The following is a 27,936-nucleotide window of genomic DNA, read 5'->3' on the forward strand; positions in this document are numbered from 1 at the left end:
AAGAGGAAAGGACTGACTACAAAGCACAAGTACTGATTATATGCCATATATTTATTTTTGTAATGTCCCTATGTTGTACTTAGGTAAATCTCCCATTGAAGCCAATGTGAGTTTTGCCTGAGGGAGGAACAAGACCAGGGCTCTTGCGGGGGACATTTTATAGTACGTAGTTTATTATATTTTTGTCTCACAATGGAAGAATGAAACAAGTGAAAGTTACTAAAGCTCTTGTTCATATTGATCACAAGTGGAATACGATTTCTGGCATATACTATGATACACAGATAAGAGTATACCATATTTATTTGTAATCATAATCAGAGCTATATTAGTTGGATGGGCAGTGAATTTGCTATTTCTACTTAAATTTTAGATATTTATTTATTGTAAAAACATTTTTTTTCAATAATTGGGTCAAAATGCAGCAACTAAAAAAATACCTAATGAAAAGATAGAAATAATTTAAAATATTCTGGATCAAGGGGGGAAATGCTAACCAATCTAATAAATAAGGCAGTTTAAAGCATTTGTGACTGCTACTGTGATATATGTACATACTTTACAGCATAAATTACTGTACAGAATACTCCATTTATTAACCTGTGTAAACAATATTGCCTGCTGTATGGGGACATATTGTGGGATTATGGTCAGCGGAAAGACAAACTGCTGTAGCAGGGTGGGGGAGGCCTTGGGTAGCACATCCTCGGAGAGGAACATGAGTGTTATTTTATGAGCTGCAAACAAAGCCATCTTAACTTGAATAATTTTACAAAAAATGCACTGACATTTGTTACTATAAACAAAATATGGAAATTAACCTCTGTGGTTTGTTACAAAAATAATTCTAGTCATAAACTGGTCTCTGCACACCTCACCTGGCCAGGGAACCTCACTCAGGAGTTCACTGTGTGAAAAGGGAAATGGGGAAGAGTCGCAGTGTGCCAGTACCTTGTCGTGTGCTGTCTGCACTGCCAGTCAACAGCTGATCCCACACCGGGAATACCACACTGCCTTTTCAGCCACTGGTGCTACATGTGGCATGGGAAATGGGGAGGAAACCCTGTGACTGTTGCAACTGGCAGGACAAGTAATGACAAATGTAAACCTCCTGTTATTTTTCCCATCCTGAACTGTCTTCCCCACCCATTTGTTTCCCTCACCCACCCAACAGTGTGGTTTGGTTTTGACTTTTGCATAGTGGCAACTCCACGGAGAGTCTCTGTAGGATGCCTACTGCAACATGGCACTGGTCAACAGACACCACTGCAGTCCAGGTTTCCATAAATAATATGCCCAGGAAGGCAGGGAGTTGCTAAAAGCAGTAAGTATGTGTGTGCAGCCATGATTTGTTACTCTGCCTATTGTCTCCATCTGCCATGGTCAGCACGGAACAATGCCCCTGCACAGGAGAACCAGGGATTAGCCTTGGGCTGCCCAGAGAGCAGTTCTCACACGGCCTGGCTCCTCTGCTTTGGCTCCTGCCTCTCCTGTTGCCATGGAAAGAGACAATGGCACTGCAAGCCCACCTTGACCCGGCTGCTCTGGAGCTCCCAACATAGCACTGCTCTTTCTGCCTCCACCAACAGCAAGGGGAGCCAGCCCTAGGAGCTGCTGCGGGACTACTGGTCTGCTGACAGGCCACGAGTTTTAGGTGTCCCTGTGTGGCCTATGGGCTGTTCATCATGGATAAAATTGCCATTTTCACATAATGAATTGAAAAATACTGTTGAATTTCCATAAAAAAGAATAATATTGGCCTCATTCAGGCTCACAGCCGATCTCATCTCTTTTGTCATCTACAGAAAAACTTTCTCCTTGTTTAAAGGAGGCCAGCTCTACTTCCAGGCAACATATGGAAAAAGTGCCTGCAAGTGTTTAGTAAACTGTAAAATGTATTTTCTTGATATTTCAGTAATCATTAATAGAAGAAAGCTGCACATTCAATTCTCAAGGATCTACTTTGGATTTAGGCCTAGTGAATTAGAGAGTGGTCAAGAGGTGCTCCAAGTCTGAAGCATATGCTTGAAACATCTGAGAAATAAATGTATTTACCACATACCTATTTTCCTGCATATATGCTCCCTCCCAACATGATCTCAGCCCAATCCTGCCTCAGTGCATCCTGAGATATTTACCAATTTTCATCAGGCATTCCTGTCAGCAAGAGGTATGACCATAAACCTGGGGTGGGATTTATAGCACCTCTGTATCTGAGCTCATCCCTTTGTAGCCAGTGGAGAGAAACAAGCATGTGATTCCTCGTGCTAATTTTAGACCTTCAGTATGAGATGAGGTGATTTCCAACTTCTGAGTTTAAATCAGGACCTTTTTTCTCTCTCATTCCACGTTCTCTTCCTATTTAACCCCAGTGAATTTTTATGAGGCTGATTGTGTATCCTCCATGGCCCAAAGAAGGTCGTTGTACAGGTGAGACCACCAGCTCCTGCTGGTTCTACCGCAGGGCCATGAAGTGGCAAAGCTCACTCAAGCGGGTTGGTAGCACAGTCAGGCCAAGGCATTGGGCCAGGAGATGCTGCTGGCACCCCTCCAGCTGCACTGCTGTTTCACATAAGGTGTTTGAGTCACCAGCACTAAGAGCTTTTAGTCCCCAGATTACTGATCCCTCCTATTTGCTTTTCCCTGCAGAGGAGAAGAGCTGTCAAAAACTGCGCATGGAGTCATCAGCACTCACTGTCCTTCCTCAACAGGGAACTGAATTCTCTTGCTAGAAATAATGGCAGAAGGTGGGTGCCAGTCCCACAGGTGGGGTGGGAATAAGAAGAAAGCAGAAAGATCCTGAACTGCTTGGAGCAGCTCTGCACTGCCTTTAACCTTTTTCCTGTGACCAATTTCAACTCTACCTTGTCCTGCATGTCACAAGCCCAGGCTGGGAGATGCCTTGAGGAAGAAAATGTCTAGAACTGCAGGAAGACCTCCAGAGGGACCTTGACATCCAGTGAGACCTTGAGAGAGATAGGACCCAGGTGAACCTCATGAGGCCCAACAAGGTCAATTACATGGTCCTGTACCTGTGTTTGTCCAAGCTCCAGTATCAATACAGATGAAGGATGTATTGATTGAGAGCAGTCCTACTGAGAAGGACCTGGGGGTGCTGGTGGATGAGAGGCTGGGCATGAGCCACCAATGTGCCCTTACAGCCCGGAAAGCCAAAAAAGCACAACCAGCTGGTCGAGGGAGGTGATTCTGCCTTCTACTCTGCTGTTGTGAGACCCCACCTGCAGTGCTGTGTCCAGCTCTAGGGTTCCCAGTACAGGAAAGACATGGACCTGTTAGAGCAGGTTCAGAGGAGGCCATGAAGATGGTCAGAGGAATGGGACACCTATCCTATTAAGACAGGCTGAGAGAGCTGGGGTTCACCCTGGAGAAGAGCGGGTTCTGGGGAGAGCTTACTGAGGTCTTTTTGTACAAAAAGTGGGTTTATAGGAAAGATGGAGAAAGACCTTACTAGGGCCTGTAGTGACAGGACAAGAGGCAACCGTTTTCAACTGAAAGAGGGTAAATTTAGATTAGATCCAAGGAAGAGATTCTGTACTGTGAGTGTGGTGAGGCACTGGAACAGGTTGCCCAGAGAAGCTGTGGATGCCCCATCCCTGGAAGTGTTCAAGGCCAGACTGGATGAGGCTTTGAACAACCTGGTCTAGTGAAAGGTGTCCCTGTCCATGGCAGTGGGGTTGGAACTAGATGATCTTCAAGGTCCCTTCCAAGCCAAACCCTTCTATGATTCTATGATAAATCTAAACTGCAAATGAAAATATGCTTTTTAAAATAGAGATATATTCCAAAATGGAAGTGAGAGAAAGAATAAGAAGGGCCTCTCCTTTGATAAATGTTATCTATGTCTAGCTTGTTCCTGCAGGAAATGTTTCCTTTCATGTCTGTTGACAGGGTGAGAATTTCGTATGTAAGAATGCCAAGTGGAGGAGAAAAGGATAACTAGTGCTAAGAAAGGACTTGTTAGTGTTGACTGAATAACATGAACCACATTAGAAAAGTTAGAAGTTTGTTGATTTGACCGGTGTTCAGTACTTGGTGAAGTGCTTTATTGATAACTTCTAGGGGTAATGTGTCAGAACAGAGCTGGAAGTTTGCCCTGGGGATACTGGCTAACAATGGTGTGATTTGGGAAGGTCACTCCCTGAATACTGTGTTTCCAATGTATCTCTGACTTCCCAATTTGGTTACTGGTAATGTGTATCAAAAGCAGACACATATTTTGTCATGAAAGACTTAAAAATTTTTTTTTTGTTAAGCAACTAGTTCTCTGCAATGCACCATTCTAAAAGAAAATTTCCATTGATTTGAAGTTATGTGAAGCTGGTTTTGGAATAACAAATTATTGAACACTTCTGGGGCTGTTTTGAGGAACATACTTTGTACAAATTTCTTTTGCAGAAATACAAAGTGACTGAAAGACATAAAAAGATTTGAAATTCTAAGGATGGCTATGCAGCACTTTGTTAATTTATGCTGTTTGTCCCATTATGTATTGTTGTGATTCTCGCTCTCTGCCAGGATCAAAGTCATAGATACTCTGGGAATGGCAATTTCACCTAGGCTGTGACTCCCCTCGGTGCTAAGCACTAATTTTATACACCCTGGTGCTTACACCAAGAGCTTACATGGTATTTAAGGATTTTGAGGGTCTTGTAGCTCTGGACTCAGGGGTGAAATTCATCCAGTATACTTAGCAGTTTTTTCCATAGCTCTTCAACAGAACTTTCCTTCTGAGGATACAAAGTGATTTGCAAACATTAATTAATTCTCATAAAGCCCTATGAGGCAGATAAATGTTAAGTATCCCTGTGTTAGTACATATGAGAAACATGAGACCTGAGTGCCTTATCATTCACGCTGTTCACTGTATTTGCTCCCAAAAACGACCAAGTGCCGTGGGACAGAGGAAATCCCCTTTTTCCCCTAATTCTGTTGTTTTCCTTGGACCCTCTGGAATTCTTTGAGGGCAGCAGGGCAGCTGGGCTTCAAGCTGCAGTGTGAGAGATTCAAGCTACACAAATTGCAAAAGTGAGCTGCTGGTTTGGGGGGCAAAAGCCAGGCCCTTCATGCAACCTGTGGGTTACTTGCTCCATGTTCCAGCACCCCATGTGAAAGGTAGTTTGGGCTGCCAAAGTAGGAAGCACCCCTGAAAGTCAGGCAGACTTGTGGGCTACCAAGAGCAATAGGGCCATATAGCAAGTGGAGGCAAAGGAATTACCTGAAGAAATAGCCCCAGCTCGATCCCACCCATCTCACTGAGGAAAACCACAGTCTTTTGAAAGACCAAGGGATGCTCTAAATCTTAGTGCTTTTCCTCTATGTAGCTTTAGTCAGGTTAGCACAAACAGGACCTAAAGTGACTTTCCCAGTTTGTTAATTAACCTTAAGAGCAACTTACAGCATGGTGACCAGTGATGCTGGAAATGGAGTCTCAGCCTGATTGAGGGCAAACAGCAGCTTTGTGAGAGACAGTAAAGTACCTAAATTTTCATGCTAACAATAGTGGCTGAGAGACATTGTTCCATATTTTTTGAGACATACAAGACATAAGATCATCCAAATGCTTTTTTGAATGCATTCTGACAAATTTATCTATGGTTAAATGTCTTCCCAGCCCTTGGTGCACAGCACATAACCTAATGTAACAATTACAATTGTGATACTGATCAGACCAACCAGGCATTCTAAAGACATGAAAACTAGACTAATTCTTTAGTTTGAAACATGAGGTCAAATATGTGATGTAAATGATAACAAAAAGATACCAAAATGAGAGGCATTTTAGGTCTGTGCCAGACAAACTTTTGTTGTTACCTTAACAAGTCTGTATACTTCAGGCATTATTTGTATTTCTATTGTGCCAAGAGATTTTATTCTTTAGTTTGAGGATTCTCTCTGAATGGGGGACGGAAACGTTGCCATCGCTGTGAACAAGAAACATTTCTTTCTGACATATTAAGTATTAAGAGGATTATGTAAAGACAAGGCATATTGCAGAAGGAGATGCTCTTAATATAGCTTTTACCATGAACCCATGACCTGCCAAAAATTTAGCAGAGTTAAAAAACCTATTGCTTTGACAATCTTTTCATTTAAAAAAAATCATCTTGTAAAAAGATCAAGGAATTCATCCACTGTTATTTACATAAAATTCAAACTTTCCTGCTTAAAATCATGAATAATTTAATGTCACATCTGCAGGATATCTAGGCAGATGCCATTAATCCAAGTCATTTTGCAAATTCCAATTTCATTTGGATTAAAACCTACAACTAAGTCAGTGAATAGCATATACTGTACATGTGTTAAGGCTGGTGACAACTAAAGTCTCTTGGGTAGATAAACTAAGTACAGCTTAGCCAGGCCTAAGTGTATGTCCTCATCTGGGGAAGAAAAGATATCCTGACATTTCAGATTTGAATCAGTAGCCATGAAAAATGGTTGAACATTTGTATTACAAAAGAGATACTATGGCACGGTCCAAAAGGTGCATTTCATATAAATTAATTAGTTACACAAATTATTTTGACAACAGCTACTGCACTTCTGAGGTGATATGGCTGCTCAGTGATGAGTACTTAATGATCAATGGTAGGCACTAGTAATATCCTTCATGCTGAGTGACTTTTATTACTATTTAGATTTACAGTATATACACATGTGTTTGTATCTACACTTAGGGCTTGATCCTCTTAACCTTCTTTACCTAAGGTCTTCTGTTCACTATAATCTCTTCCTTTGGAGCTCTGTGTTATTTGGTCAAAAGAAATAGGCAAACAAGGGGTTTGGGTATCCTGCCGTGTGATAGGAAGGACTACACCTGGCTTTTGACCACACTCGAACCTCTGCACATGCTTTGTTCCTACCTGAAACTCATGCCACCATGCAATACTATAAAGGATTAAGGCCAAGGGCTCTGTATGATCTTGCTGTCTGTGAGGATCCTATAGGCTGTTCTGTATTTGTCATGTCCACCTGCAATACACGGTTCCTTTGAATCCATTCCCATTGCTGTATCAAGTCTTACTGATTCAGAAGCTTCTGTTTGTAAGCAAACCTCTTGCTCCAGACATAATCCTTCTGGATTTGTACAGAATGACCTCTTACTTTTCCAAAACTGAACCTGAACGTTGCTATGGCTAAAGAAGCCTGCATGTTCCCAGACTTTTACAGGAGACTAAAATGTCAGTGTCTTTCATGGAACTGCAAAGAAGGACAGTCTTCTCTGGTCCCATCCAAAACACACAGAGCATCTTGGACACAGAGTGTGATATACCTAAGACTATTCAGGTTCTTAAAGTAGTGCTTATGCTTAACTGGACCAGACCTGAAGTCACATGCACTTTTGCAGAGCAGGCCCTAAGATGATGAAATTATGTATTTGTTGTTACCATGCCACATTCAGTCATCCAATCAGCAGCAACCCTATACAGCAAATAGCCTGCACAAAAAGAGTATTCTAAATAACCTCACTAAATTAGTATAGCTGCAAGAAACCCTATGGAGAGAAGGCCAAACCCTCTAATCTGTTCATCCCGTTGCACCACCAGAAATTAAGGCTCAGTGTGCTCATCAGACAACACAGATGATGCCAGCACAAAAACTAAAAACCAGTAAGACTTCCATGGAAGCAATTGGAATTTTAGCTGAAATAATTCAATACATGAACAATGTACAGGAAAGGACAATCATCTACAAGAGATGCTTAGTACTTGGAAATGTTACAACAGAAGAGCATTAATTCTTGCATTTCTTTGAAGTCTCTTGACATATATCCATATAAAGAGTTCATCATGATTAAGAAAAATATCCCAATCTTAGTAAAATAAACATGCTTCAAAGTTCCATATTTGAAACTCAAATGCCACATGTGCAATAAAACTAAACTCCATTTAAGGCAAGTAATACATGTTACTTCTAAAATTTCTCAACATTAAATATTAGAAAGGCCTCCCAACCCCCCAAACTTATCTGAAGATAAACATCATAGGCACCGTCAAAGAAAACAGAAGCTAATCTAGCTGGAGTTTCACTTTCCTGGTCTGAGGAGAAATCCCGCAGTACCTGCGTGTGGCCCTGAAGCAGCCGACAGAATCCGTTGCTATTAGTCTAGCAAATCCTGACAGACTTCCACAGCCAGAGATCAGGCAAGTGATAAACAGAAAGGCACCGATCAAGTTCTCCACCAAACTTGTGACAAAACAAATTGTGTTCCTTCTGGGGTGGGTGACAGCCAGGGCTAAGAGTGATGGCGGGACTCAGAGATCATGTATTTTGTAATTTAAAGGCAAGTATGTGTTCTCTCCTAAAGCCAGCCACATTGAAACACTCGAGTCCATGCTAAGAGGTGACCACAGCCACAGGGATTCTCTTGGGGGGAAGCATCTGAGCACCGATGGGCACATAAATATTGGCCCAGGATGGCTTGGGGCTGAGCAGTTCCTTGGTAGCTGCTTCAGAGAACACAGTGAATGCTCTGAGTCTGAGCAATAGCTGGAGTTATGGTGAGCAGCCTCGGCAGAAAAACGCAGCTATGTGGGGCTCAGTAAAGCCCACTCTTTACCACGGGGTACATGGAGTCTGTGCTACCAAAGACATTTGACTAAGAAATTGTGCCACACTGTTTGGTATCTTTTCTTCAAAATGCAGCTCTTCAAAAATGGGGGAGGAAAAAAAAAGGCAGCAAGGACCAATTAATCAACCATTTGTATCAGTGGCTACTTCCACTTGTATCTTCTAATGGAAGTGTGTTTTGTACTCACATTTTTTTAATATGTAAGCAAATTAGATTAGAAAATAACAGTAAAAGGGTTCAGCTAATGACTCGGACAAGAACAGTCCACTGAAAGTCACTGGAGCTGCTGATTTGAGTAAAGGCAGCAAATCTGATTGCAAAGAAAAAATATATTTCCAATACAGAGACCCTCCCCCCCCAAATATGTGAAAACCACTGAAAATGAACGAAAATGCACCGAGTGCAAGCACAGTTGATATAAACTGGCCTTGACCTCATCTGACCCAAATTAAACTCCAATTATTGTGGGATTAATTCTTCTGGCATGAAAAACACAGCCTGTCAACAGGAATTGAAAACATCCCATAAATCAAGAAATGTTAAAGCCTAGTTGAGGATTATGCATAAAGAGTGAGAGGATTATGATAGGAAACAGTTCTTAGCCTGATGAGCAGCAAACTCAGCTTCCCAGATAAAGGAAATTGCATGTAATGCTCCACTACAGCCTGGAAGAAAATGTTGCAAGCTTCTGCTAGATGAAAAAGATATGAAAGTCAAAATCTGCAGAATGAAGCCTTCCCATGCAAAGCCAACAACTGTTCTAAATATCCGTCTCTCTGTGTGTGCAGCTGAAATTAACACATTTTCTTTCCTAAGTGGACTACTGTTTGCCATAGTTTTCCTTATCTATTTACCGTCAGTAACAGAATGCAATTATCCACCATCTCTTTTAAGTTCTTGCTACCAGCATATCTGTTTTCAGGCCTTCCTTTTGCTCAATACCGTAGGTTGCACCGTTGGTGAGGAGCTGAACAAGAGGTAAAGTTATTTAAAAAGACAGGAGATAAAGAAATGCATGCAATTTGTTGAAACTTATTGCACATGAAGGAATGCTGTCTTTCTCCAACTTAATGTGGACTACTCAACTCCTCTCTGTGCTCCAGTGGAGAAGTAACAGGGAGATGGCACATTAATATGGAAACTTCTGTGATGTGTCCATGCTCGCAGTAAAAATTCTCCATGTCTATGATTTGCCCTCATTCCTTCCAGTTCAGGAAAGCCCCTGTGTATGTGCTTAAGCTCTGCTGAAGTCATCAGGATTTCAGTAAAAGCTTAAAGTTAAGAATCTATTGTGAGCTTTCCTGAACAAGGATCTGTGCTTATTGCACTTGGTTGAATCAACGCATAAGATTTTGGTTTCTGAGTTTTTCAGTACAAGAATAGAAAGGGTATGTTTGTGCATTAAGATCAGTTCTTTATAGTATTCATGAAAATGTTTGGAGAGTGATACAGAACAATTCATTCTGAAGAGACATCACTGTATATTGTACCTCTACACACATACATGTCTACACTCAGAAAAATTTTGCTCAATATTGAAGAAATGTTCACCTTTGTTTGGATCAATGCTGTAGCTGACTATTTCTGTAGCACAGTGTCCAGAATAACTGAATTATCCATGAAAGGGATACTGTCCATGTGAATGGCACACAGTCATTATGACAAGTGAGCGCTATTCCGCACCCAGTGAAGTCCTTGTTGAGTGTACTGAACTAAATGCTCCATACTGCTGTGCAAGGTGATAGGTCCCATCAATGCGTCCAAGTCGTTAAAAAAGTCTGCAGGGAAAAAAAAAAGATTCAGCATCAGAAGAGTGAATCTTTATTTGCTACTTGTCACCCTTTAATAAATTTTATTCTCTTGTAAATTGAGTCAGGCTGAACATTCCATGGGAATGAAAGTTTAGTGCTGGTGAGATTAATTTTAAAGCCCTGTGGTTCATGATGTTACAGGCTGATGCACAACAATTTTCTTTTTAAAGAACAAAGCAATGAGTTCTTCAGCTTTGCTTTTCATTAATTTCCATTGAGTCTTGATAAAGCAAACAGACGTTGGGCAAGATTTATTCTGAAATTGAAGACAACTAGATCAAAAAGTCTACACACAAAGTCCAGTGATATATTTGTGATATGCTAGATATTTAAGCTACCATGATAGAGAAATAGAGGCCTGTACAACATGGCCAACCTAGCCTAAAGAGTAATTTGGCTAATTAGCCAGTCAGGAGTTAGAATCACAGAATGGTTTGGGTTGGAAGGGACCTTAAAGATCAGACAGTTCCAACCCCTGTGCCACGGATAGGGGCAATTCATTTGTCTACTCAGAGGCATGTAGCACCCATTTGAGATGCTCTCAGTGAGTTGATACTTACAGCCTGGACTGGCAGATCTAACTCAGGATGTACAGGAGAGTTTTGGAGTGGCAGTGTAGGTAAGGATACCTCAGTGAATTGTATCCCTGTCTCCCTTTCAGGGTGAACTGAACAGCACTCTGAAGCGCTGTCTGTATTGAACAAAGCTCCATCAACTGCAATGGGAGATGAGCCCCCCGACTCATAGCTACATACCTACATTTAGGTGCCCTCATTTTGATTCACATCTTGCCCATGTCCTTGCCTTAAATACACAAATTAGCCTGAAAACCAAGGAATACTTTACCATCAAGTCAGATGCTGAGGCATTTGCTCACAGAAACCAGTTCACCTGAGAGAAGTTTGCAGCAGGCACCTTGTTCCAATCTGTGTCTGCTATGGATGGGGGGAGGGCTAGGGGCTGTTCATTCCTTCTGCAGAAAGGAGGTGTGCTCCTGCTTTTTGATGTGGTCTGGCTAAACACATCCCATGCAGCTCCATGACTTTGGGGCCAGGAAGCTGTCTTACTTCCCACAAACCTTCTTCTCTAGAATGACACAGATGGCAGTAAGTGCTACTCACAGCCAAGTCTGTGACCTGTCTGTCACAAGTCCTGGCTCAACTCTTCTGAACAAGACAGCTATCAAAATTGCCTTTTTGAGCTATTTTGGAACAGACTAGGAACAGACTGAAGAAAAAAATCACCTCCGCAGTCCTACTTTGCAGCCGGGTTTCGTATCAAAATAGTTATTTTCCTGATCCAAATCATGTGTCAGTCTTCTAGAACAGGCCACTGCCTTGCCTCGCTCACCTCTGTTTTCCTTGGCCAGGTTGTCAGCCATCTCCCAGTAGTCATAGCTGTGCAGAATGCTGTTGGTGATGCTGACATGGTTGGCGGCCATCTGATGAATGCGCTGCGGGATGCTGATGATAGGAGATGGGGAAGGGGCTCCTGTGCTCCCCTGGGATCCTACAGAACTGACTGGAGAAGGGCTAGGGGACATAGGTGATGGAGTTCCTGTGCTCCTGGAAACCGATGTTAATACAGTTATTTAAAAGGTATTTGGATTAAAAACATGAGAGTATCTGAACAAACCACAGGTAAAAATATATGGTTTCTGACTGACAATCTGATATAAGTTTCTGTGCAACTTACTTTCCACTGGCACCCCAAGGAGATGGGTTCTGGGCAGCTTTTGATGAATTCTGGAAAGGAAAGAGTAATTCACCATGCATGTAATTTATATAACACTACAAAATGAAAACATTAAAGAGTATAAAAGTACAGAAATGTAAAGAAAGTGATGCAATTGCATCTCATGATGCAAGAAACCCATTCAGCCTAGTTTGGTGTTATGATGAAGCAGTGCTGCAGAACACAGTCTGTTAAACACCCTGGCGTAGGGGCTGACTAGGAGAACATTAGGTGAAATGGCAACTTTTCACAGAAATCCTCGGAAATCAGAAAAAAAAGTGCTGCCAGGACTCTTTGTGAAGTTTAGGCTGGAATTTCTTGTGATGAAGAAAATGAGAAAGATTTCCTCCCACTCTCCTGCCCCCAATGACAAACGTTATTCCCCTAGGACCTGCAAGAATTTGCAAATCTGCTAGCCTGGCATCCACAGGGATGTGAATCGGGATCTGCAGCTCAAGTGGGTGTTTTAACCACCAGGCTCAAAAATCTTCCTCATGATTGCTCCTTGTGGAGCTGTTCCCCTTGGTCTGAACATGGCAGCATTCACAAGGTCAGAGAGACTGCCCACATAGACCGGTGGCTTTCCTAGGTGAAGGATTCCCCAGAAATCCCCAGAAGGGGCCATTAGATCATTTACTGACATCTCTTGCATACTTGGAGTCATTAAGACTCTCTCTGGTATACCGTGCTTAGGCTAAAGAATTTAATTGCTTGAGGAGAGATTACCTTGTACAAGCACTGTATTTACAGAGCAGGAGAAATTCAGGTGTCAGCAGTAATGGAGACTGGATAGCGAAAATAATTTTAGTAGTTAAACCTCCAGGAATTGAAGGGAATTCAGTGGCTGGTTCCCGACCATTGGACCTGTGGAAAAACTCCACCCCTCTCCCAAGTGACTGATTTAGTCCTAGGCCTGTGAGAAAGAAGTCGTAAGAAACCAAGCTTTTCTAGTTCATCCCATCCACATCCTCACATTCAGCAATGGCCAGTCTGATTCTTCAGAGGAAAGTAACCTCCTTGTGCTCTCTCCTGAAGCCATACCTGCAGGTAATTGTGTGCTGGAGAACAGACCTTTCTTCCTGACATCCATGTGAGACCAGACAAAGTCCTGCAGCTTGAGATCTGGTTATGGATACTGTCTTAAATGCAAGGCTGCAGGTGTTGTAAACTGCAGGAGTTACAAGCAGTTCCAGCAGTACAAAAACTCTCGGTCTCTCATGGCTTAGTAAGGGAAAATGGTAAACAAGGGACTTCAGATGTTCATGGATTTCAAGGCCAGGAGTAATCCTGCAGTGTTCACCATCTGCAATTCATGTTTTCCACCAATCCTGGCACTTCTAAAAGAAGCTAAATTACTTTTTAAATTTATCTTATTTTTTTCCTTCTAAAAAGGACAGCTAGCCATATAGGAATTCTTAGACACTACTTATCCTCCTTGTTCTCCTGTGTTCTGTGTTTAGCAGACCTCACAAATGCTGTTTCAGTTTCAAGATGGAATCCTCCTAACTTCAGTGCTAGCTTTTGGATTCTGTTGGTCCAAAGCCAGCAGTACTGCATGACATCTGCAAATTATCAGCTCTGTTTCCATGTACACAATGATCTCTTAACCCATTCAGCACTAAACTGGACACATCTCCTGAGCCTCTCTTCAAAAAAGTTTGTTTCCTCAGTTTTTATGTGTCTTCTGAACAGCCTCTTGGGTTTCCACATCTTTTATGTGCACCCCAACACTGGCTGTATTTTAGCAGTAATCGTACCAGTGCTGTGTGCACTCTGTCATTCTTCATGCATTTTGACACTGGGTCTTCTGTGTCCCAGGTATGTGATATGAAAAATAAGCTTTGGAGTGTCCCACAAGGGGTTCTTCCTTCAGAGGGGTTTTCCTTTTTTTTTTTTTAACAGGAAAAAGCTAAGGTGTGAAAAGATAAAAAAGGAAAAATTCTCGTTTACCATCTTAAATAGAACCAACCTGGGAATCCTCAGCATTTGATCCTCTTATAGAATAGATTCTTTGTTTTTTTCCCTTTCTTGTCTGATCTCTCTCAGAACTACTTGTCTTCATCTCTCTAGTGTAATGGAAACTGAGTACCTGTTATTTACTTACAGAGTTGGAAGCAGGAAGATTTGAAAACTGGAGTCAAGGATACTTCCACTGTAAATCTAACCAACCTCTGCCTTATTGTACAACTTCCCATACACCTTTTTTCTCATATTTTAGGTATATTGCTTCAACTTCCTCTCAGTTCTGCACCAGAAAGGTGGAGGTAAGGATTCTAAAAAGTGCAATGTTGTAAAGGACCATCTCTTATCCCACCTTCCCTACTGCAACCCATTCTCCTGGTTTCTTTATGCTCTCATATGTGCCAGGCCCCTGAATTTCTGTGACTTCTTTTTAATTCTCTGCTGCATTCATTTTTTTTGTAACGGAAAAAAACCACTTAAAGGAGATTTAAATAGTATTTTTTTCTTTTCTAAAATAAAAGTGTGTCTAATTTTCCCTGCAAATGTGTGACAAGGTTTAAAATCTTTCTCTGATTGATAATACATGTGGAAGTTCTTAATGCAGTCAGCATTTCATGTCACTTGGTTTTGAAAGCTTTTAGATACCAAATACGAAAGGAGTGGAGAATTGGCTTGTTTTCCACTGAAAATTATAGCAAATGGATTTTTTTCCCCATTTTTGCTTTCAAAGGTGAGAATACTTTCTAATGTGAAGCTATGCTATCATTGTATCAGCAGGAGCTCTGCAAAAAACCAAACTCTTCTTGGCTACAGAAGAGTGTAAGTCCTTTTTATGTTTGCTGTGAAACAGTGTGTGCTAGCAGGAGACATTTTACATGGTTGAGAGCTGTTCTTAAAACAGCTATTCTCTGAACTGGTCAAGAAAAATAAAATACTTCAATAGGCACATATTTCTTTCCCCTGAAATCAAGTAATTGTTAGAGAAACATAATGTGTTGAATTATATATTGCTAAATTTTTGAAGCAATTACATTGACTTCAATTTCCATTTGACAATAACGGATCTGTCAATTCCCTTCCCTGTCTTCATGTGTTCAGAATCTGGTCATGAGCATTTGTGCTTGTATTTGAATTTTTTTGTTAACAAAATGTCAAAGGATGGATGTTTTTCATTTCAAGGTTCTTCCCTCTGCAAAAAAACTCCAACAGATGAGCCCTGTGTTCAAAGACAAATGGCTGTTCAGGTCCCCCAAAGTGGTTTGTCTTAAAACATTTGTATGTTCTTTCTTTATTATTATTATTATTATTATTATTATTATTATTATTAGGAAGATAAAGGCTAATTTTTGTGTTTGTACATCAAATGCTGGATGAATTGACTGCTAGGTGAGCTTCACCTTAAAGATTTTGTGCTTGAGATACTTTCCAGAGAATGGTTGCCTGTCAAAGAAAATATATTAAAATATTTTGAGAGACTTCTGGTCTTTTTCAAAATAAGCAGTGCTTGGACTTGTCAGAAGTGAAAAATGGAAGCAGTAGCAGGTGAAGCAAAGCAGGAAGGGGAAGCCAACAGTGCCATGTCAGGTACGTGGCAGGTGGTCTGTCTGCCATCTGATGCCTCTGTACAACTCCTGCTGAACTCACTGTGAGCTGTTTGACAATTCCCTGGGTGGAAGATGTCCCACTGCACTGTCCTACCTACTGATGCTGCTGAGTGGAAGGCCTGCATCTATCACTGAGGACTGATCCAGATCGAAGTCTTCAACTCATGGGTAATCTAGTGGGAAGTGTAATCCCGAAGGGGATTCTTAGAGCAAAATCTGCAAAACCTACTCACAACAGAGCTGGATAGCACTAGACAATCGACCAAGAATAATCTGAAAATACCTGTTAGTACAACAAATTTATCATCCTTTGTGAAGGGACACAGTGTGTATTTTTCAAAGAGGGACCCTTGTGAAGGTAACAGAGCTAGCTAGAGCTCAGATGTTGCCATGGGAGTCTACAGTAAAACTCCACTGACTTCACAGGGGACAAACTAATCCCAGCACAGCTACTGTTCTAATAAGATGCTGTATCTCCTGTAAAGACACATTGATCTAAAAACATGCCATAAATAATGCACCTTGAAATACTCAATAAGCGCTTTTGAATACTTGACTGCGTGGTCTCTCTTGAGTCGGAACATCCTCCAGTACAGAAGGGCCAGGCAGCGGTAACTGGAATATAAGGGAGAGCAGAAAGTAAAGGGTGACTCCTGAACAGAAATCCCCCTGAATATCTTAAATTCTCACACTAACACAGAGTGGAAGGCTGACAGCACCTTGCTCACAGTTTTTATCATCATTTGTTGGCAGTACTTCACACTTTGCCATGGATTCATGAGCAGAGCAAGGTACTACAGCCAGGGCAGGTCACGCTGACAAATGCTACCCGGGAGGTACTAAACAAACTATACCCAGAAGAGTCTGGGCTCCCAGGCCTTCATTCTGACTTGAAGTCTGCACACTTGGCCAGAAGCCTCTCCCATGAAAAGAGACATCCTGGAACCCAACATACACATATATTTGTATTTTTTCTTGTAAATGCATAGACAGCTTTTTGAGATCTCTTATCCTGGGACTTTATTGCAATAGCCTGGAGCCTGTATTGTGAACTCGAATTATAGTGGATGTATTTTGTATACACCCAGTGGTCTCTTCCAGCAGCTGGAGGCGTCTGGGATAAAGGGAAACCTTGGATCTGGCACAGATTTCAGTGGCCAAGCTCCTCTGTAGGAAACCAGAACAGAGACTGTTGGAGCCTGGAGGCTATTCCCAAGCCACTTGCCTGATTTGGTCCCCAGAGGAAACCAGCAGTGGGCTGAAAATCTCAACGTGCTGTACTGGAACTGCCTGCCCCTGTGCTCCTCGTTAGTCTGCAGAGTGCCACACACCTTTAAAGCTACATAATTAAATGAGAGTAATGGCTATTGACTATAATTATGTATCACAATAGCTGATAGTCAGTATTCAAGACACATATGCTCTTTTCTTTGCCGGTGGCTTTAGGTATACCAGTCTACTTTCCAAAGTGAGAATCACCACCACCTCTTCCCAGCAAGCTTTTTGACTGAAAAAGTGTGAAAACTGGGGCAAGTGTGAAAGCGCCCCACTACAGGAACTCCACTTTCAAAGGAAAAGCCCCTGTGTGTTTTGCTTCTCCTTTGGCAGCAGAGGCCTTGTTTTTAAAAGCAGTATTTAGTCTTGGAGCCAATCCGGAGCACCAGAAGGTGCCTTGAGTTTGGAAGTGCAGAGTGTTCCCCATCTCCCTGCGCCCAAGAGTTGCCCACACCTCAATGAACGCCTCGAATTAGCAAATTGTCCCCGAGAAAATCAATCCCCGCCAGGGCTGCTGAGCCTGCCTGGCTGCTGCCCGGAGCGCGGCGGTGAAATCCCGGCCGCCGCCGCTGGAGGACAGTGTCTCCCCAGGAGAAGCGGGCCGGGAGCGGGCGGGCTGGCAGCCTGCCCGGCGGGCGCCGGGAGCAGCCGCGGGATGCGGCGGCCGCGCAGCCACCACCATCACTCTCCCTCTGTCACCTTCACAGGTACAGCACATATGCAAATGGTGTCAGCTCATCTGCTGGCTGGCAGACGGTGAGTTAAGATTGCCATTCATCGCCCAGAGAAGGCTCCGTCTGCTTTCCCTCGCGCTGACCTTTCTCCTGCTGGAACAGATGCAGCGGCTCCCTGAATTTGGATGTGTTTCCGCACGCACCGAAGCGCTCCGGCAGTTCTCAGCAAGCCTTTGTAACACGGCTTTATATGTCCTTTTTAAACCGTTCTTTAGTCATTTTCCCACCTAAGCATTTTTAAAGCAATCGCCATTAATGCATTCTGTGGGCCTCCCGATGGGACAGAAAACCAGTGACAGCGAAAGGGCATTTTAAAAAAAATTGAATCTCTGAATATTTTGTTCCTTTTTATACAAATGATTAATTAGGGCTCCTTATTTATGGAGGCTAAACATGCATTTAATTTGGATTTTTAACAGATGGTTAATAGATGTTAAAAACACACTTGCTGATTGTAAATGTCCACTTACTGAGACTCAGTAACCATGTAATAGGTATTTTATGTATTAACTACATAGATATTAAATTAAAAATGATTTTAATAACATTCTAGTATTTTACTAGCAATCAGCAATCATCCTATAGAATCTAAGGTGCTTACATATATATTTAGAAATCTCAATTTAGTAGATAATCCAAGGGGCTTAATTATCCCCATCGCCATATTGCCCTTCGTATAATATAAATACAATTTATGATTATTGAGCCTAAAATATCAGCCACAAAAAAACTTACCAAGCTGTTGGTACAAAAGTACATCAGTCATAAAAACAACAAACCATCATGCATTTAAAAATTAATTACACTGATGTAGCATAGCCAACCTGTCACAGTCAATAAATAAGTACGAATCGCCTATTTAGAGAGACAGAATGCAGACCTGGTAGTGCTACAAGGGCTGGGCCTTCCCAGAGCAGAAAGTATTCTCTTAATTTCACTAGAGAACATAATTCTATCTGGCTGCATCCAGCATCTGATTTTCAGGAACTGGCTCACTGCAGAAAAGAAGCCTTTTGAGGAAAGCTTGATCTACTAACCATAATGCTGCCAGCTGTTTGTCTTCTGGCGTGGCGTTGGGGCCTGAGTGGGTTTTTAGTCTCACTGCATACCTTAAGCAAGAAGAAAAAAGCCAGTGTGAGTTAACTGACACAGCTTTATATTACTGATCAGAGAGCTACGCTGGCCAATGTTGTTTGATCTGCCCCTTTATACATATTTGCTCAAGTTACCAGACATACATGTGTTTTTCCTGGTTGTGTTTCAGAGCTATTTTGCCATTAGTAGTGCATCCCTGCACTCTTTAAACAGCTGTGAACTCCCTTGATCATCTGTCAGTCCAGAGGGGAGCCTAGCTGGCGAGGTGACACTGTCCTACCGAAATAACCTCCGCTGCTGCGGAGACCCAGTTACACACAGTTCATGCAGAAAGGGTTTTGGAGTGTTTAAAGGCAGACAGCCTGCCTGGAAGCTGGTGCTGACCTCACCCTGCCAGTTCTGAGTGTGTCTACCCAGATTTGCTCCTCCGAGCACAGCATGGCAGAGGGGGAACATGTGGCTCAGAGCTATTTTTGCTCACATGACATTACATTCAAATTCTATAAATATTAAAGATCCACAGAGGTAGCATTGCTGTTTCAAGAGTGTATGTGCTATGCAATCACAAATTGGTTTCTGGAAATCTCAGCTTCCAGCTGAATACCTGAACAACAGACAAGGTTAGAACAACACACAGCGCTTCTGGGCTCACTTCCAGAAAAATACCTGTTCCCCATAATTAGCTGCTTGTGATTTTTTCTTACCTTTGCTTTCAAACTCTAATTCTGATACCTATGCGAAGATTCAGTACGAACATTTTGTTTCTACAGGCATACCTAGCAAACCACTTATTTTTCTGAGTTGCAGTGAGATCAACAGCAAATCACACTACAACACAGCCACAGCTACACACATTATTGAAAGCTATGGATCTGCAAGCAAAATTCATTTCCAGAGTTAGGACCATATATTTACTACCATGAGAAAAGACAGGGCAGACAAAGAAAGAGCTTTCTGCCTTTTGGTAAAAAAAAAAAAAGGGGAAGAATTACAGAGATGGAAAAAAAAGAAGGAAAAATTGCAGAGATGGAATGTACTATTCTCTTACAGAAAAAAAGTATTTGATTTTGTTCAATAACCTTCCAGTTAGAAAGCTGGCCTCAGTACACTGAAATGCATGAGAAGACAGCCCTAAGTGGAATAAAATGCCAGTGGAATTACTAACATGCGAGAAAATCTTCACATCAACACTGAGTCCAAAAGAATGCTTTTGTTTTAGCAGCTCTGATTCATTATGAATATGATTAAAAATGAAAATGTGTTACTTCCTATGAACTTAATCCTGACAAGAACTGCATGGTCAACTGTCCTGAGGAATGATAGCATGGTCACTGCCAGTGCAGATTTCTCCATTAGTGTGTCTGGGGTCACTCTCTTGCAGAGTCCCTCAGCTGCTGCAGTTATTTTGACCTCTGTTTTCTCTACCAATGACACTGCCAATAATATTAAGTACCAACTATAATGGAGAAAAGGACTTAAGAGACATATTTTCTTCAGAGGGACTGTGGATGGCACTGAATTCTAGACTGCCCTGTTTGGAGCACCATGAAGGTGACTAAAGGTAGGGATAGCCCTGGGGTGAGCTGTGCTGCTGACTCCACTGGCTATATTAGGAGCACACACATCAAATGGACTTTGAGTGTCCATTTTTCTATCACTGTTCACATCTTCTTTCAGGTAATCTTTAAACAGCAATCTTAAACGTGTTGCAACATTTTTCAAGCTAGCACTCCATGAGAATGTTTTGTTAGTATGGATTACTAGTTTCCTCCATTGAGTAGCTCAGGACTTACATCATTAAACTCTTGAAGTAATTTGCAATTCAAATAATATGAAAATCTTTGGGGTTTTTTGTTTGTGTTTTTGTTTGTTTCATTTTTTTTTATTCTTCACAGTTTCTTGATTTAATTTCCAAAGAAATCACAAATAATACATATACATTACATATATATTACATAACCAGGTCCTTGTAAGGAGTTCACTTCTACCCTTTTACTGCATGTATGAAACTATGATAATGCAGATGAGCACGTTTTCACAGAGTAACCTCTGGGATCATCTCCTCCCTTTCCTACCTGATCAGTTCAACTGTTTCTGAATACATGGTATAAGGGGACTTAGATTCCATTGGACCTTGTTCCATTGCATTTCCACACTCAATAAAAGATAGTGCTGCTTCTGCATAATTCAGTGCCTTTCCAAACTTCTCCACCTAGAGAGAAAAAAATAAGGACACAGAGATATAACGTAATCATCAAGATGTGGTTACATTTGATGGGATTTTCTCAACATATATTGTAAACTTGACACAAGTTGATTTATCTTCAGATTCACAATTTTTCCTGTGAGAAAGCTAATACCCCTCAAACCCTGTGCATCAGTGAAAATCGTAAGATACAGAAAACAGAGCTAAAAAAGGCTCTGAGGTATTATTTGTTCCACATTCTTGTGTCCAAAGAAGGGTTGGCTCTGCCTAGGACATTCCCAACAGTGTTTGTCAAAACTCCTCCAGCGCTGGAAATTCCACAAACTCATGCTGCCTTTTGTTCCAACCTTCATTAAAACGAGTTTCACACATCTTTGCAAACATAGATTTTTATCACTCAACAAAGAAAGGTAATGGATATCGTGAACTAAGAGAAGAGAATTAAATACTTTGACTACTAACTCTTATACAAAGGCTCATCTCTGTTCTCCTGTCTTCTTTGTTCCTACCATTTTCAGCATTGTTTTCCTCTTGTCAGGAATTTGCTTTCTATATCCTCCTCCTCTTTCAGGGACTGCTCTGCTCCCTCAGCATATTCTGCCATCCTCCTTCCTCACCCCGTTTCTTCTCCTATTTTTGGTACTTCTTTGACTCTGTGTGTGTGTTTGTGCACTTACATACATATATATGCATGTCCTCAGTAACAGTGTCTATGCAAATATGCATATAATGTTCACATGTGTACACTTACATGCCACTTATCTGCCCTCAGAATTTCATTTTTGATGTGAAGAGAGAGATGAATCATACTAATACCTCTCTGTCCTGACTTCTCTCTCCTTCAGTCAGAATTCCTGCAGTACATAAAGCCCATTAATGGACTGGATGCATTTGGTTGAAATCTGATGCACACAGTGAAAGGTTAATGGACCTTATTCTTTTCCAAGGGATAAAGATTTTAAATAGTAACTTTGGAATGGCACACTAGCTTCAATCTATTTTAGGTTCTTATATGACTCCCACTGCGATCATACCAGAGAACTTCACAAACTTTTTATTATATTTCTCCCCTTGATGCTCCAGTGCGGGTGGAAAGTGCTATTATCCCAATTTCACAGATGGGGGACTGAGGAGCAGAGAGACTTAGAGTAATATTCAAGCTGCTCACTCTAAGTGCCTGTGTCAGGTAGTGCAGTGCCAAAGTAGGTGGTGTCAAGCTCAGCAAGGTGATTCAAAGTGCCTGGAGGCACTTTGGCAATATGGCATTTTCACCAGGATGCCTACACAGCCAGGGAGGAAGAGAAAGCACCTGCAAAGGGCTGTTCAAAAGGTGTAAGTAAGGTGCTGGTCCACTGTGTAGGGAAGCTGAATGGGGAGGATATTTCAGCCACCTGATATTGATAGAAGGCTATTTAAACCATGCCTAGGTGACTTTCATGCAGCAAACTTGTGGCAGAGCAGAGAATAATGCTCGCAACTCCTCTTTCTGGGAGTCTGCCATAAAAACATTTCTCTCCAGGCTAAGAATTTCCTTTGCATATTAAGTGATCCTTTCCACTCTGTTTAAAGCAACACACTAAAATGCACCATTTGTACTTCTCCACAATATTTTCTGATTTTAAGACTCACTTTAGAGTAATATGGAACTGAATAAACCATAGAAATTTGTGCTAATAAACTCAGGTAGAATGTAAAACTCAGTGTTAGTGTCCTAAATGAAAGACCTGCTTCTGCTTCCTTGGCCTTTTTACATTCTGCACAGCTGGGAAAAAAGAGGTGAAGAAACAGAGGCTCTGAGCCACGTTTCTTCTTTCCTGATGGTATGATAGCAAAGTGTCTGTCTAACAGAGCAAGGCAGGAATGCAGCTACTCCCACCTGCCAAGCAGCCACGCCAATGCAGGGTCCACCCATGTTCTGCCATCCCAGAGACCTCATGTTGTTAGGGCTGTGCTGGCTTATCCGTGGTGCTGGACAAAGACAGCCTTGGAGAAAACTGAGGCACAGCTAAGCAGAGCTCTGCTGCAGCACTGCATACTTTGTTGCACCCATTTGGTTGGAAAGACAAGCATCTCTTCAGTGCTCCATATAACCTCAGATTCCCCTTTTTCTTACTGACTATATTTTTAGACAAGGTCAAGTATCTGTTTGTTGCAACAGTACTTTGTGCGCTAGGTGTTCCTCTAGGGTTACACAGATTCCTTGTGTGCTTCTGATTATGTTGGGAAACATCTGCCATGAAACCAGTATTCTTTTGGCACTGAAAAGCCAAAGCTCTTAAAAAAAAGTACAGATACTTCAGCTACCAGACCAAATTTGGAGATGCAATTATAGGACCTAGCCAGCTAGTTAAACTGAGAAGATAGGTATGTGGATCCTTTAGGCAGCCTCCATTACTGTAGTTACTAATTAAAGCAAAGGGATAAATGGAAAGTTTTATTTATCCAGGCCTTTATCTCAGTAAGTCATTATTTGTTAAGTCATAGTTTATTGGGCTATGAACATTTGATTATATAAACATTTCTTAATTTAACAAGCCTAGCCATCCTTATAATAGATTTTATAATTACCCCAGCAATACTGCACTGATGAAGAAACTGCACTGCAAAAATTATTTGGAGCAATGTAACTGGAAAGAAAGTGTTCTCACCATTGCATCTGCTTTATGCTTCTTCCGTTTAGCTTCCTGCATAAAGTAATCTGCATTGCGTGGTCTACCAGGGGAAAATAAGAAGACATTTTGTTATTTTCTGAGGTATGGAATATTTTAAGGTTATTTTTCCCTTATTTTAAACCTGTTTTGCAAACATTTTTTATGAAGAAAATACACTTATCGTGTAACCATGCATCTTCTATTTTCAAATTGCTGCCTGTGGAGACAATAGCATTTATGGCTGTTCTCATTCTTTAGAAGTCAGTGATTCAAAGTAAAAAAAAGGCTAATAAAATGCATTTTTATGGATTATATAAACTGCTTCCCAAATTAGTGCAGTTCTGATCTGCAAAATGGATACAAGCATTAAGCGGAACAAGATACTCTGTCTTCTCTCCTCCCTGGTGCTTGCTTACCTCTTTTTCTATTCCTCTCTGTACATTGTTATTTGCCTTGGCTTCTCCCTCCTCTCAAAACAAGTGTGTGTTTAATCTCTCCATTTTGAAAACACACGTTGAACCTGCTTGCCTCCACAGCTACATCTCGCTCTTGTCCCTCTTATCTGTAAGCATGCTGAGTGCTGTTTACTTTTGCTGCCTGGAGTTCATCTCTGACTCAGTGCTGGGCCACCTGCTGCAATTCCACTGGCATTCCTCGTGCCAGTTTCTCCATTGATTTCTCCTCAAACAGATCTGGGAGATTCCATCCCTTCCTTAACCTACCTGACCTACTGACTGCAAGGCACAAATTCAACTTCTGTCTCTGTCCTGAAATTCACAAGTGCATTTATAACCAGATTTATCCACTCTCATTCAAACTGAAAACAAACTGATGTCTCCTTGTCACCACATCAGTGAGTTCCTCATGGCTGAAGCAAATTTCTTCATCTCCTCCCACAAGCTCTCCCTATGGCACCATTCTCAGTCACTGTGGAGAACAGCCATTTGCCATGTCATTTCAGACCATAACCTTGCATCTTCAGTCATTGCCTCTCAGAAAAGTCTTCACATTTCCTGACCCTGCAGATTCTTCCTGTCTCATAGATGTGGGAGGTGACCTTCTTCTTTCTCTACTCAGCTAAAATATGTCCTGGTTCTTCTCAGCTTATACTGTGGTTACTACATCCTTGTCTCTCTCAGAGAGGGAAGTTTTGACTTGCAAAACAGTTTTTTTAGGATTGGTTAGAGTGTAATTCCTTTGTCCTCATCTCAAGAAAACGAGATATTCCTGAGTTGTTGGAGTATGAGTTCTCATGTTTTTACTATTCATGCTTTTAAGAGCTTGGTGTTGTAAATGATATGTTACTATTGCCACTCAGCAATCTGTTGTATGTTAACTCCAAAAGGCAGCTCAGCTCCACTCACTCACTCACTCACTTCCCTCCCATGGGATGGGGGAGAGAATCAGGAGACTAAAAGCACAGAAGAGTAAAAGTAAGAAAACTTGCACATCAAGATAAAGACAGATTAATACATAAAGCAAAGCAGAACAAGGAATTCATCCACTGCTTCCCATGGGCAGGCAGGTGTTTAGCCATCTCATGGAAGGCAAGGTTTCAACATGATTAACAGTGACTTGGGCAGACAAATGCCATCACTCCAAACATTCACCCCTTCCTTCCTTCCTCCTCCTTCTCTCACCTTTATATGCTGAGCATGACACCACACGGTGCGGTCAGCAGGGGTCAGCTGTCCCAGCTGTGTTCCCTCCCAACTCCTTGGGCAACCCCAGCCTCCCTGCTGGAGGTGTGGGGTGAGAGGCAGAAAAGACCTTAAGGCTGCATGAGTGCTGCTCAGCAATAACTAAAGCATCCCTGTATTATCAACACTGTCATGGATCCAAATCACAGCACTATAGGAGCTACTATGAAGAAAATTAACACTATCCCAGCCCAAAAAATTCGTATTTCTAACTAAATTTTTTCTTGAAATTGAGATTTCTCAGCACACATATTTAACAAAATGTTTTGTGTCAGTCAGAGAAGATGCAGATCTAAAAAGTGAAGAGGAATGGATGAGTAAAACATTTGTGCTGGTAGCAGTAAGAGCATGCTCAGATCCATAACTGAGGAAAGTGGGAGCATGGGGGAACCTCCTGACAGAAGAGGGCAGCCATATAACTTCCTTAAGAACATAAGGTTATTTGAACAGTGTATTTACTTAGTCGGTTTCTTTCTACTTATGTGCACACAGTTTTAAGGACGTTTAATTGCATCAGAGAAGGTTAGTCAGCCTTATTTTGAAGAGAAGAAAACCTAAATATAGCTAGATAGAAATGAAATGCAAAGTCTGGCTAATTTAGAATGATTTCTGTCCTAAAACGTTGTTGATATGAAAAACAGTTCCTCTGTTCCAACTTTCTTTAAAATATTATTCTCCCGCAGAGTGAAATTTCACCCCAGCTTACTCTACCTGTTAGGTCAGAAAGGGGACTAGACAGGTTTGTGCCCCAGAATCTCATAACCTACTGCCAATGCAAATACTTCCTATGCCCCAGAAGATGTTCTTAATAAGAAGAACCATCTGAAACTGTTCTTGGTTAATTACAAAATATTACACATTGAAACAGTGTTAGCTTGATGCAGAAAAATAGCTATATTTTCAGAAACACTGAAACAATTCTTAAAAAAGTGTTAAGTTCTATCTCTCTTTGTCTTGTGCAATGACCTAGGGAAGATGGTTTACTATGAAATATCAAAAAGCAAAGCCAAGTAGAAAAATCAACAAACCAAGTCTCATCTCTCTGAAATGATGAAAGTGATGAACTTTTACATGAGCCTGTCAAACTCAGGTCGTTAAAATACATCCTCTGCAACATTCCCTCCTATGTATCACCCAGCACTCTATGTCTAATTTCCCTGTCTGAAGCATGGTAAGAGGCTGTAAAAACAAAGTGAGATAACTGAATGTAATTATGGTTGACTTATTTATGTGTTAATTGTAAAATGGTTTTCAACTTGCAGCAGGATTTATCCCTGCATGAGACATGAACATTCCTGAACCAGGAAGACTTGCATTAAGGGCCCTGCTATGGGATGGTTAAGCATAACACAGAAACTGAAGTCATTGGTTTGTACTAAGCTGCTTGCAAAATCTAATATAAAAAAAGAAGCTATTAAAATGCCATTTTAAACCAAAGCATAAATATATTCTCCATGTGAATGTTTAGGTATTTCCATTCGAAAAATAGAAGATTGATTTAAAGATCAGGGCATGCCTAACAGAAATTAAGATGGATTGGGATAAAATGGATAGAGTATCATTTTTATTAGCTTCTTAAACAGAACTTGTTCAGTAGTGTTAATAAACATGCCAAGTCAAATTCTGATGTCTTTATGCCACCTATGAAATACTATTCTTCAATTTATCGCTACATGTTAATGACCTTTCTATTCTGATAACTAATGTGCATGTTAGGTGCAAATGGGAAGCTGAAATGTCCAATAGATTCAATGTATGTTTTTGTATCACTTTAGTAACAAAAAAGGGTGCTTAGATTTAATTATTTTCTGGATTTTTTTAAATGAGAATTAAAGGTTTAATATTCAGTTTTGTTTAGGTTCCCACTGCACATGAACATAATCTGTCTTTTAAAATTCAGTATACTAGTTTAAATTATTATGTTGTGAAGTAAAAAAATAAGAAAAACACGCTCTTTTATGGGTTCCTTGAAGAGGTTGCCTGAGCTCATGGACATATGCAGACACAAAAGAAAACTGATGCATAAATTAATTATTCTGGAGAGGTCTTTTGCATGCTGCACATTTTATATCTATGAATTTTGTTAGTCATATTCTGATTTTACAGACTCTGAAGTTACAGTGACCAAGAACCCATCTCTGCTATAAACGTGAAGGTCCATGCAAACCTCCTCTGCAGCTCGGCCTATTTAGTTACAATAATAGTAATATTTAGTTACAATAATAGTTACTGGTGATAATCTCAGACTGGAGATTTTACAGGTAATCTCACTGGATGCTAATTTCAGATACCATATGTTATTGATGAGAGGCATCTTGAGGAGAAGCAAACGTGTTTTCCCACTGATGAAATTCAGAAAGATCTGTGGGTAAAACCCTTTCCAGGTCTTTGGTCTCAGCTTTGCAATCCCCCTGCAGATTCCATCCTTGCCACAGCCAGAGAACCAAGAGAATAAAAAAAATTCTACAGGATTAAAATGGTACCAGGCTACTGGTTGAACTGGAGTGCCTGTGAGCAGCAGAAGCAGAACTGGAGACTCTTTATATTTACTGGTCATGAATGTAAACTGAA

At 41.1% G+C, this 27,936-nt stretch overlaps 1 protein-coding gene across 1 annotated transcript in view; it reads right to left on the reverse strand.

Moving 5' to 3' along the window:
• Nucleotides 1-3,719: 3,719 nt before the first annotated feature.
• The window catches only part of AFF3 (AF4/FMR2 family member 3), a 318,503-nt gene continuing 294,286 nt past the window's right edge, over nucleotides 3,720-27,936 (reverse strand). Inside the window, 7 exon segments of the mRNA XM_039548666.1 lie at nucleotides 3,720-10,371; nucleotides 11,755-11,969; nucleotides 12,100-12,149; nucleotides 16,226-16,319; nucleotides 18,751-18,822; nucleotides 20,884-21,020; nucleotides 23,663-23,726. Of these exon segments, the coding sequence (XP_039404600.1) occupies nucleotides 10,250-10,371; nucleotides 11,755-11,969; nucleotides 12,100-12,149; nucleotides 16,226-16,319; nucleotides 18,751-18,822; nucleotides 20,884-21,020; nucleotides 23,663-23,726 (754 nt within the window). The 3' untranslated portion in view covers nucleotides 3,720-10,249.

This window comes from Corvus cornix, chromosome 1, assembly GCF_000738735.6.
Source record: "Corvus cornix cornix isolate S_Up_H32 chromosome 1, ASM73873v5, whole genome shotgun sequence".
Taxonomy (NCBI): Eukaryota; Metazoa; Chordata; class Aves; order Passeriformes; family Corvidae; genus Corvus; species Corvus cornix.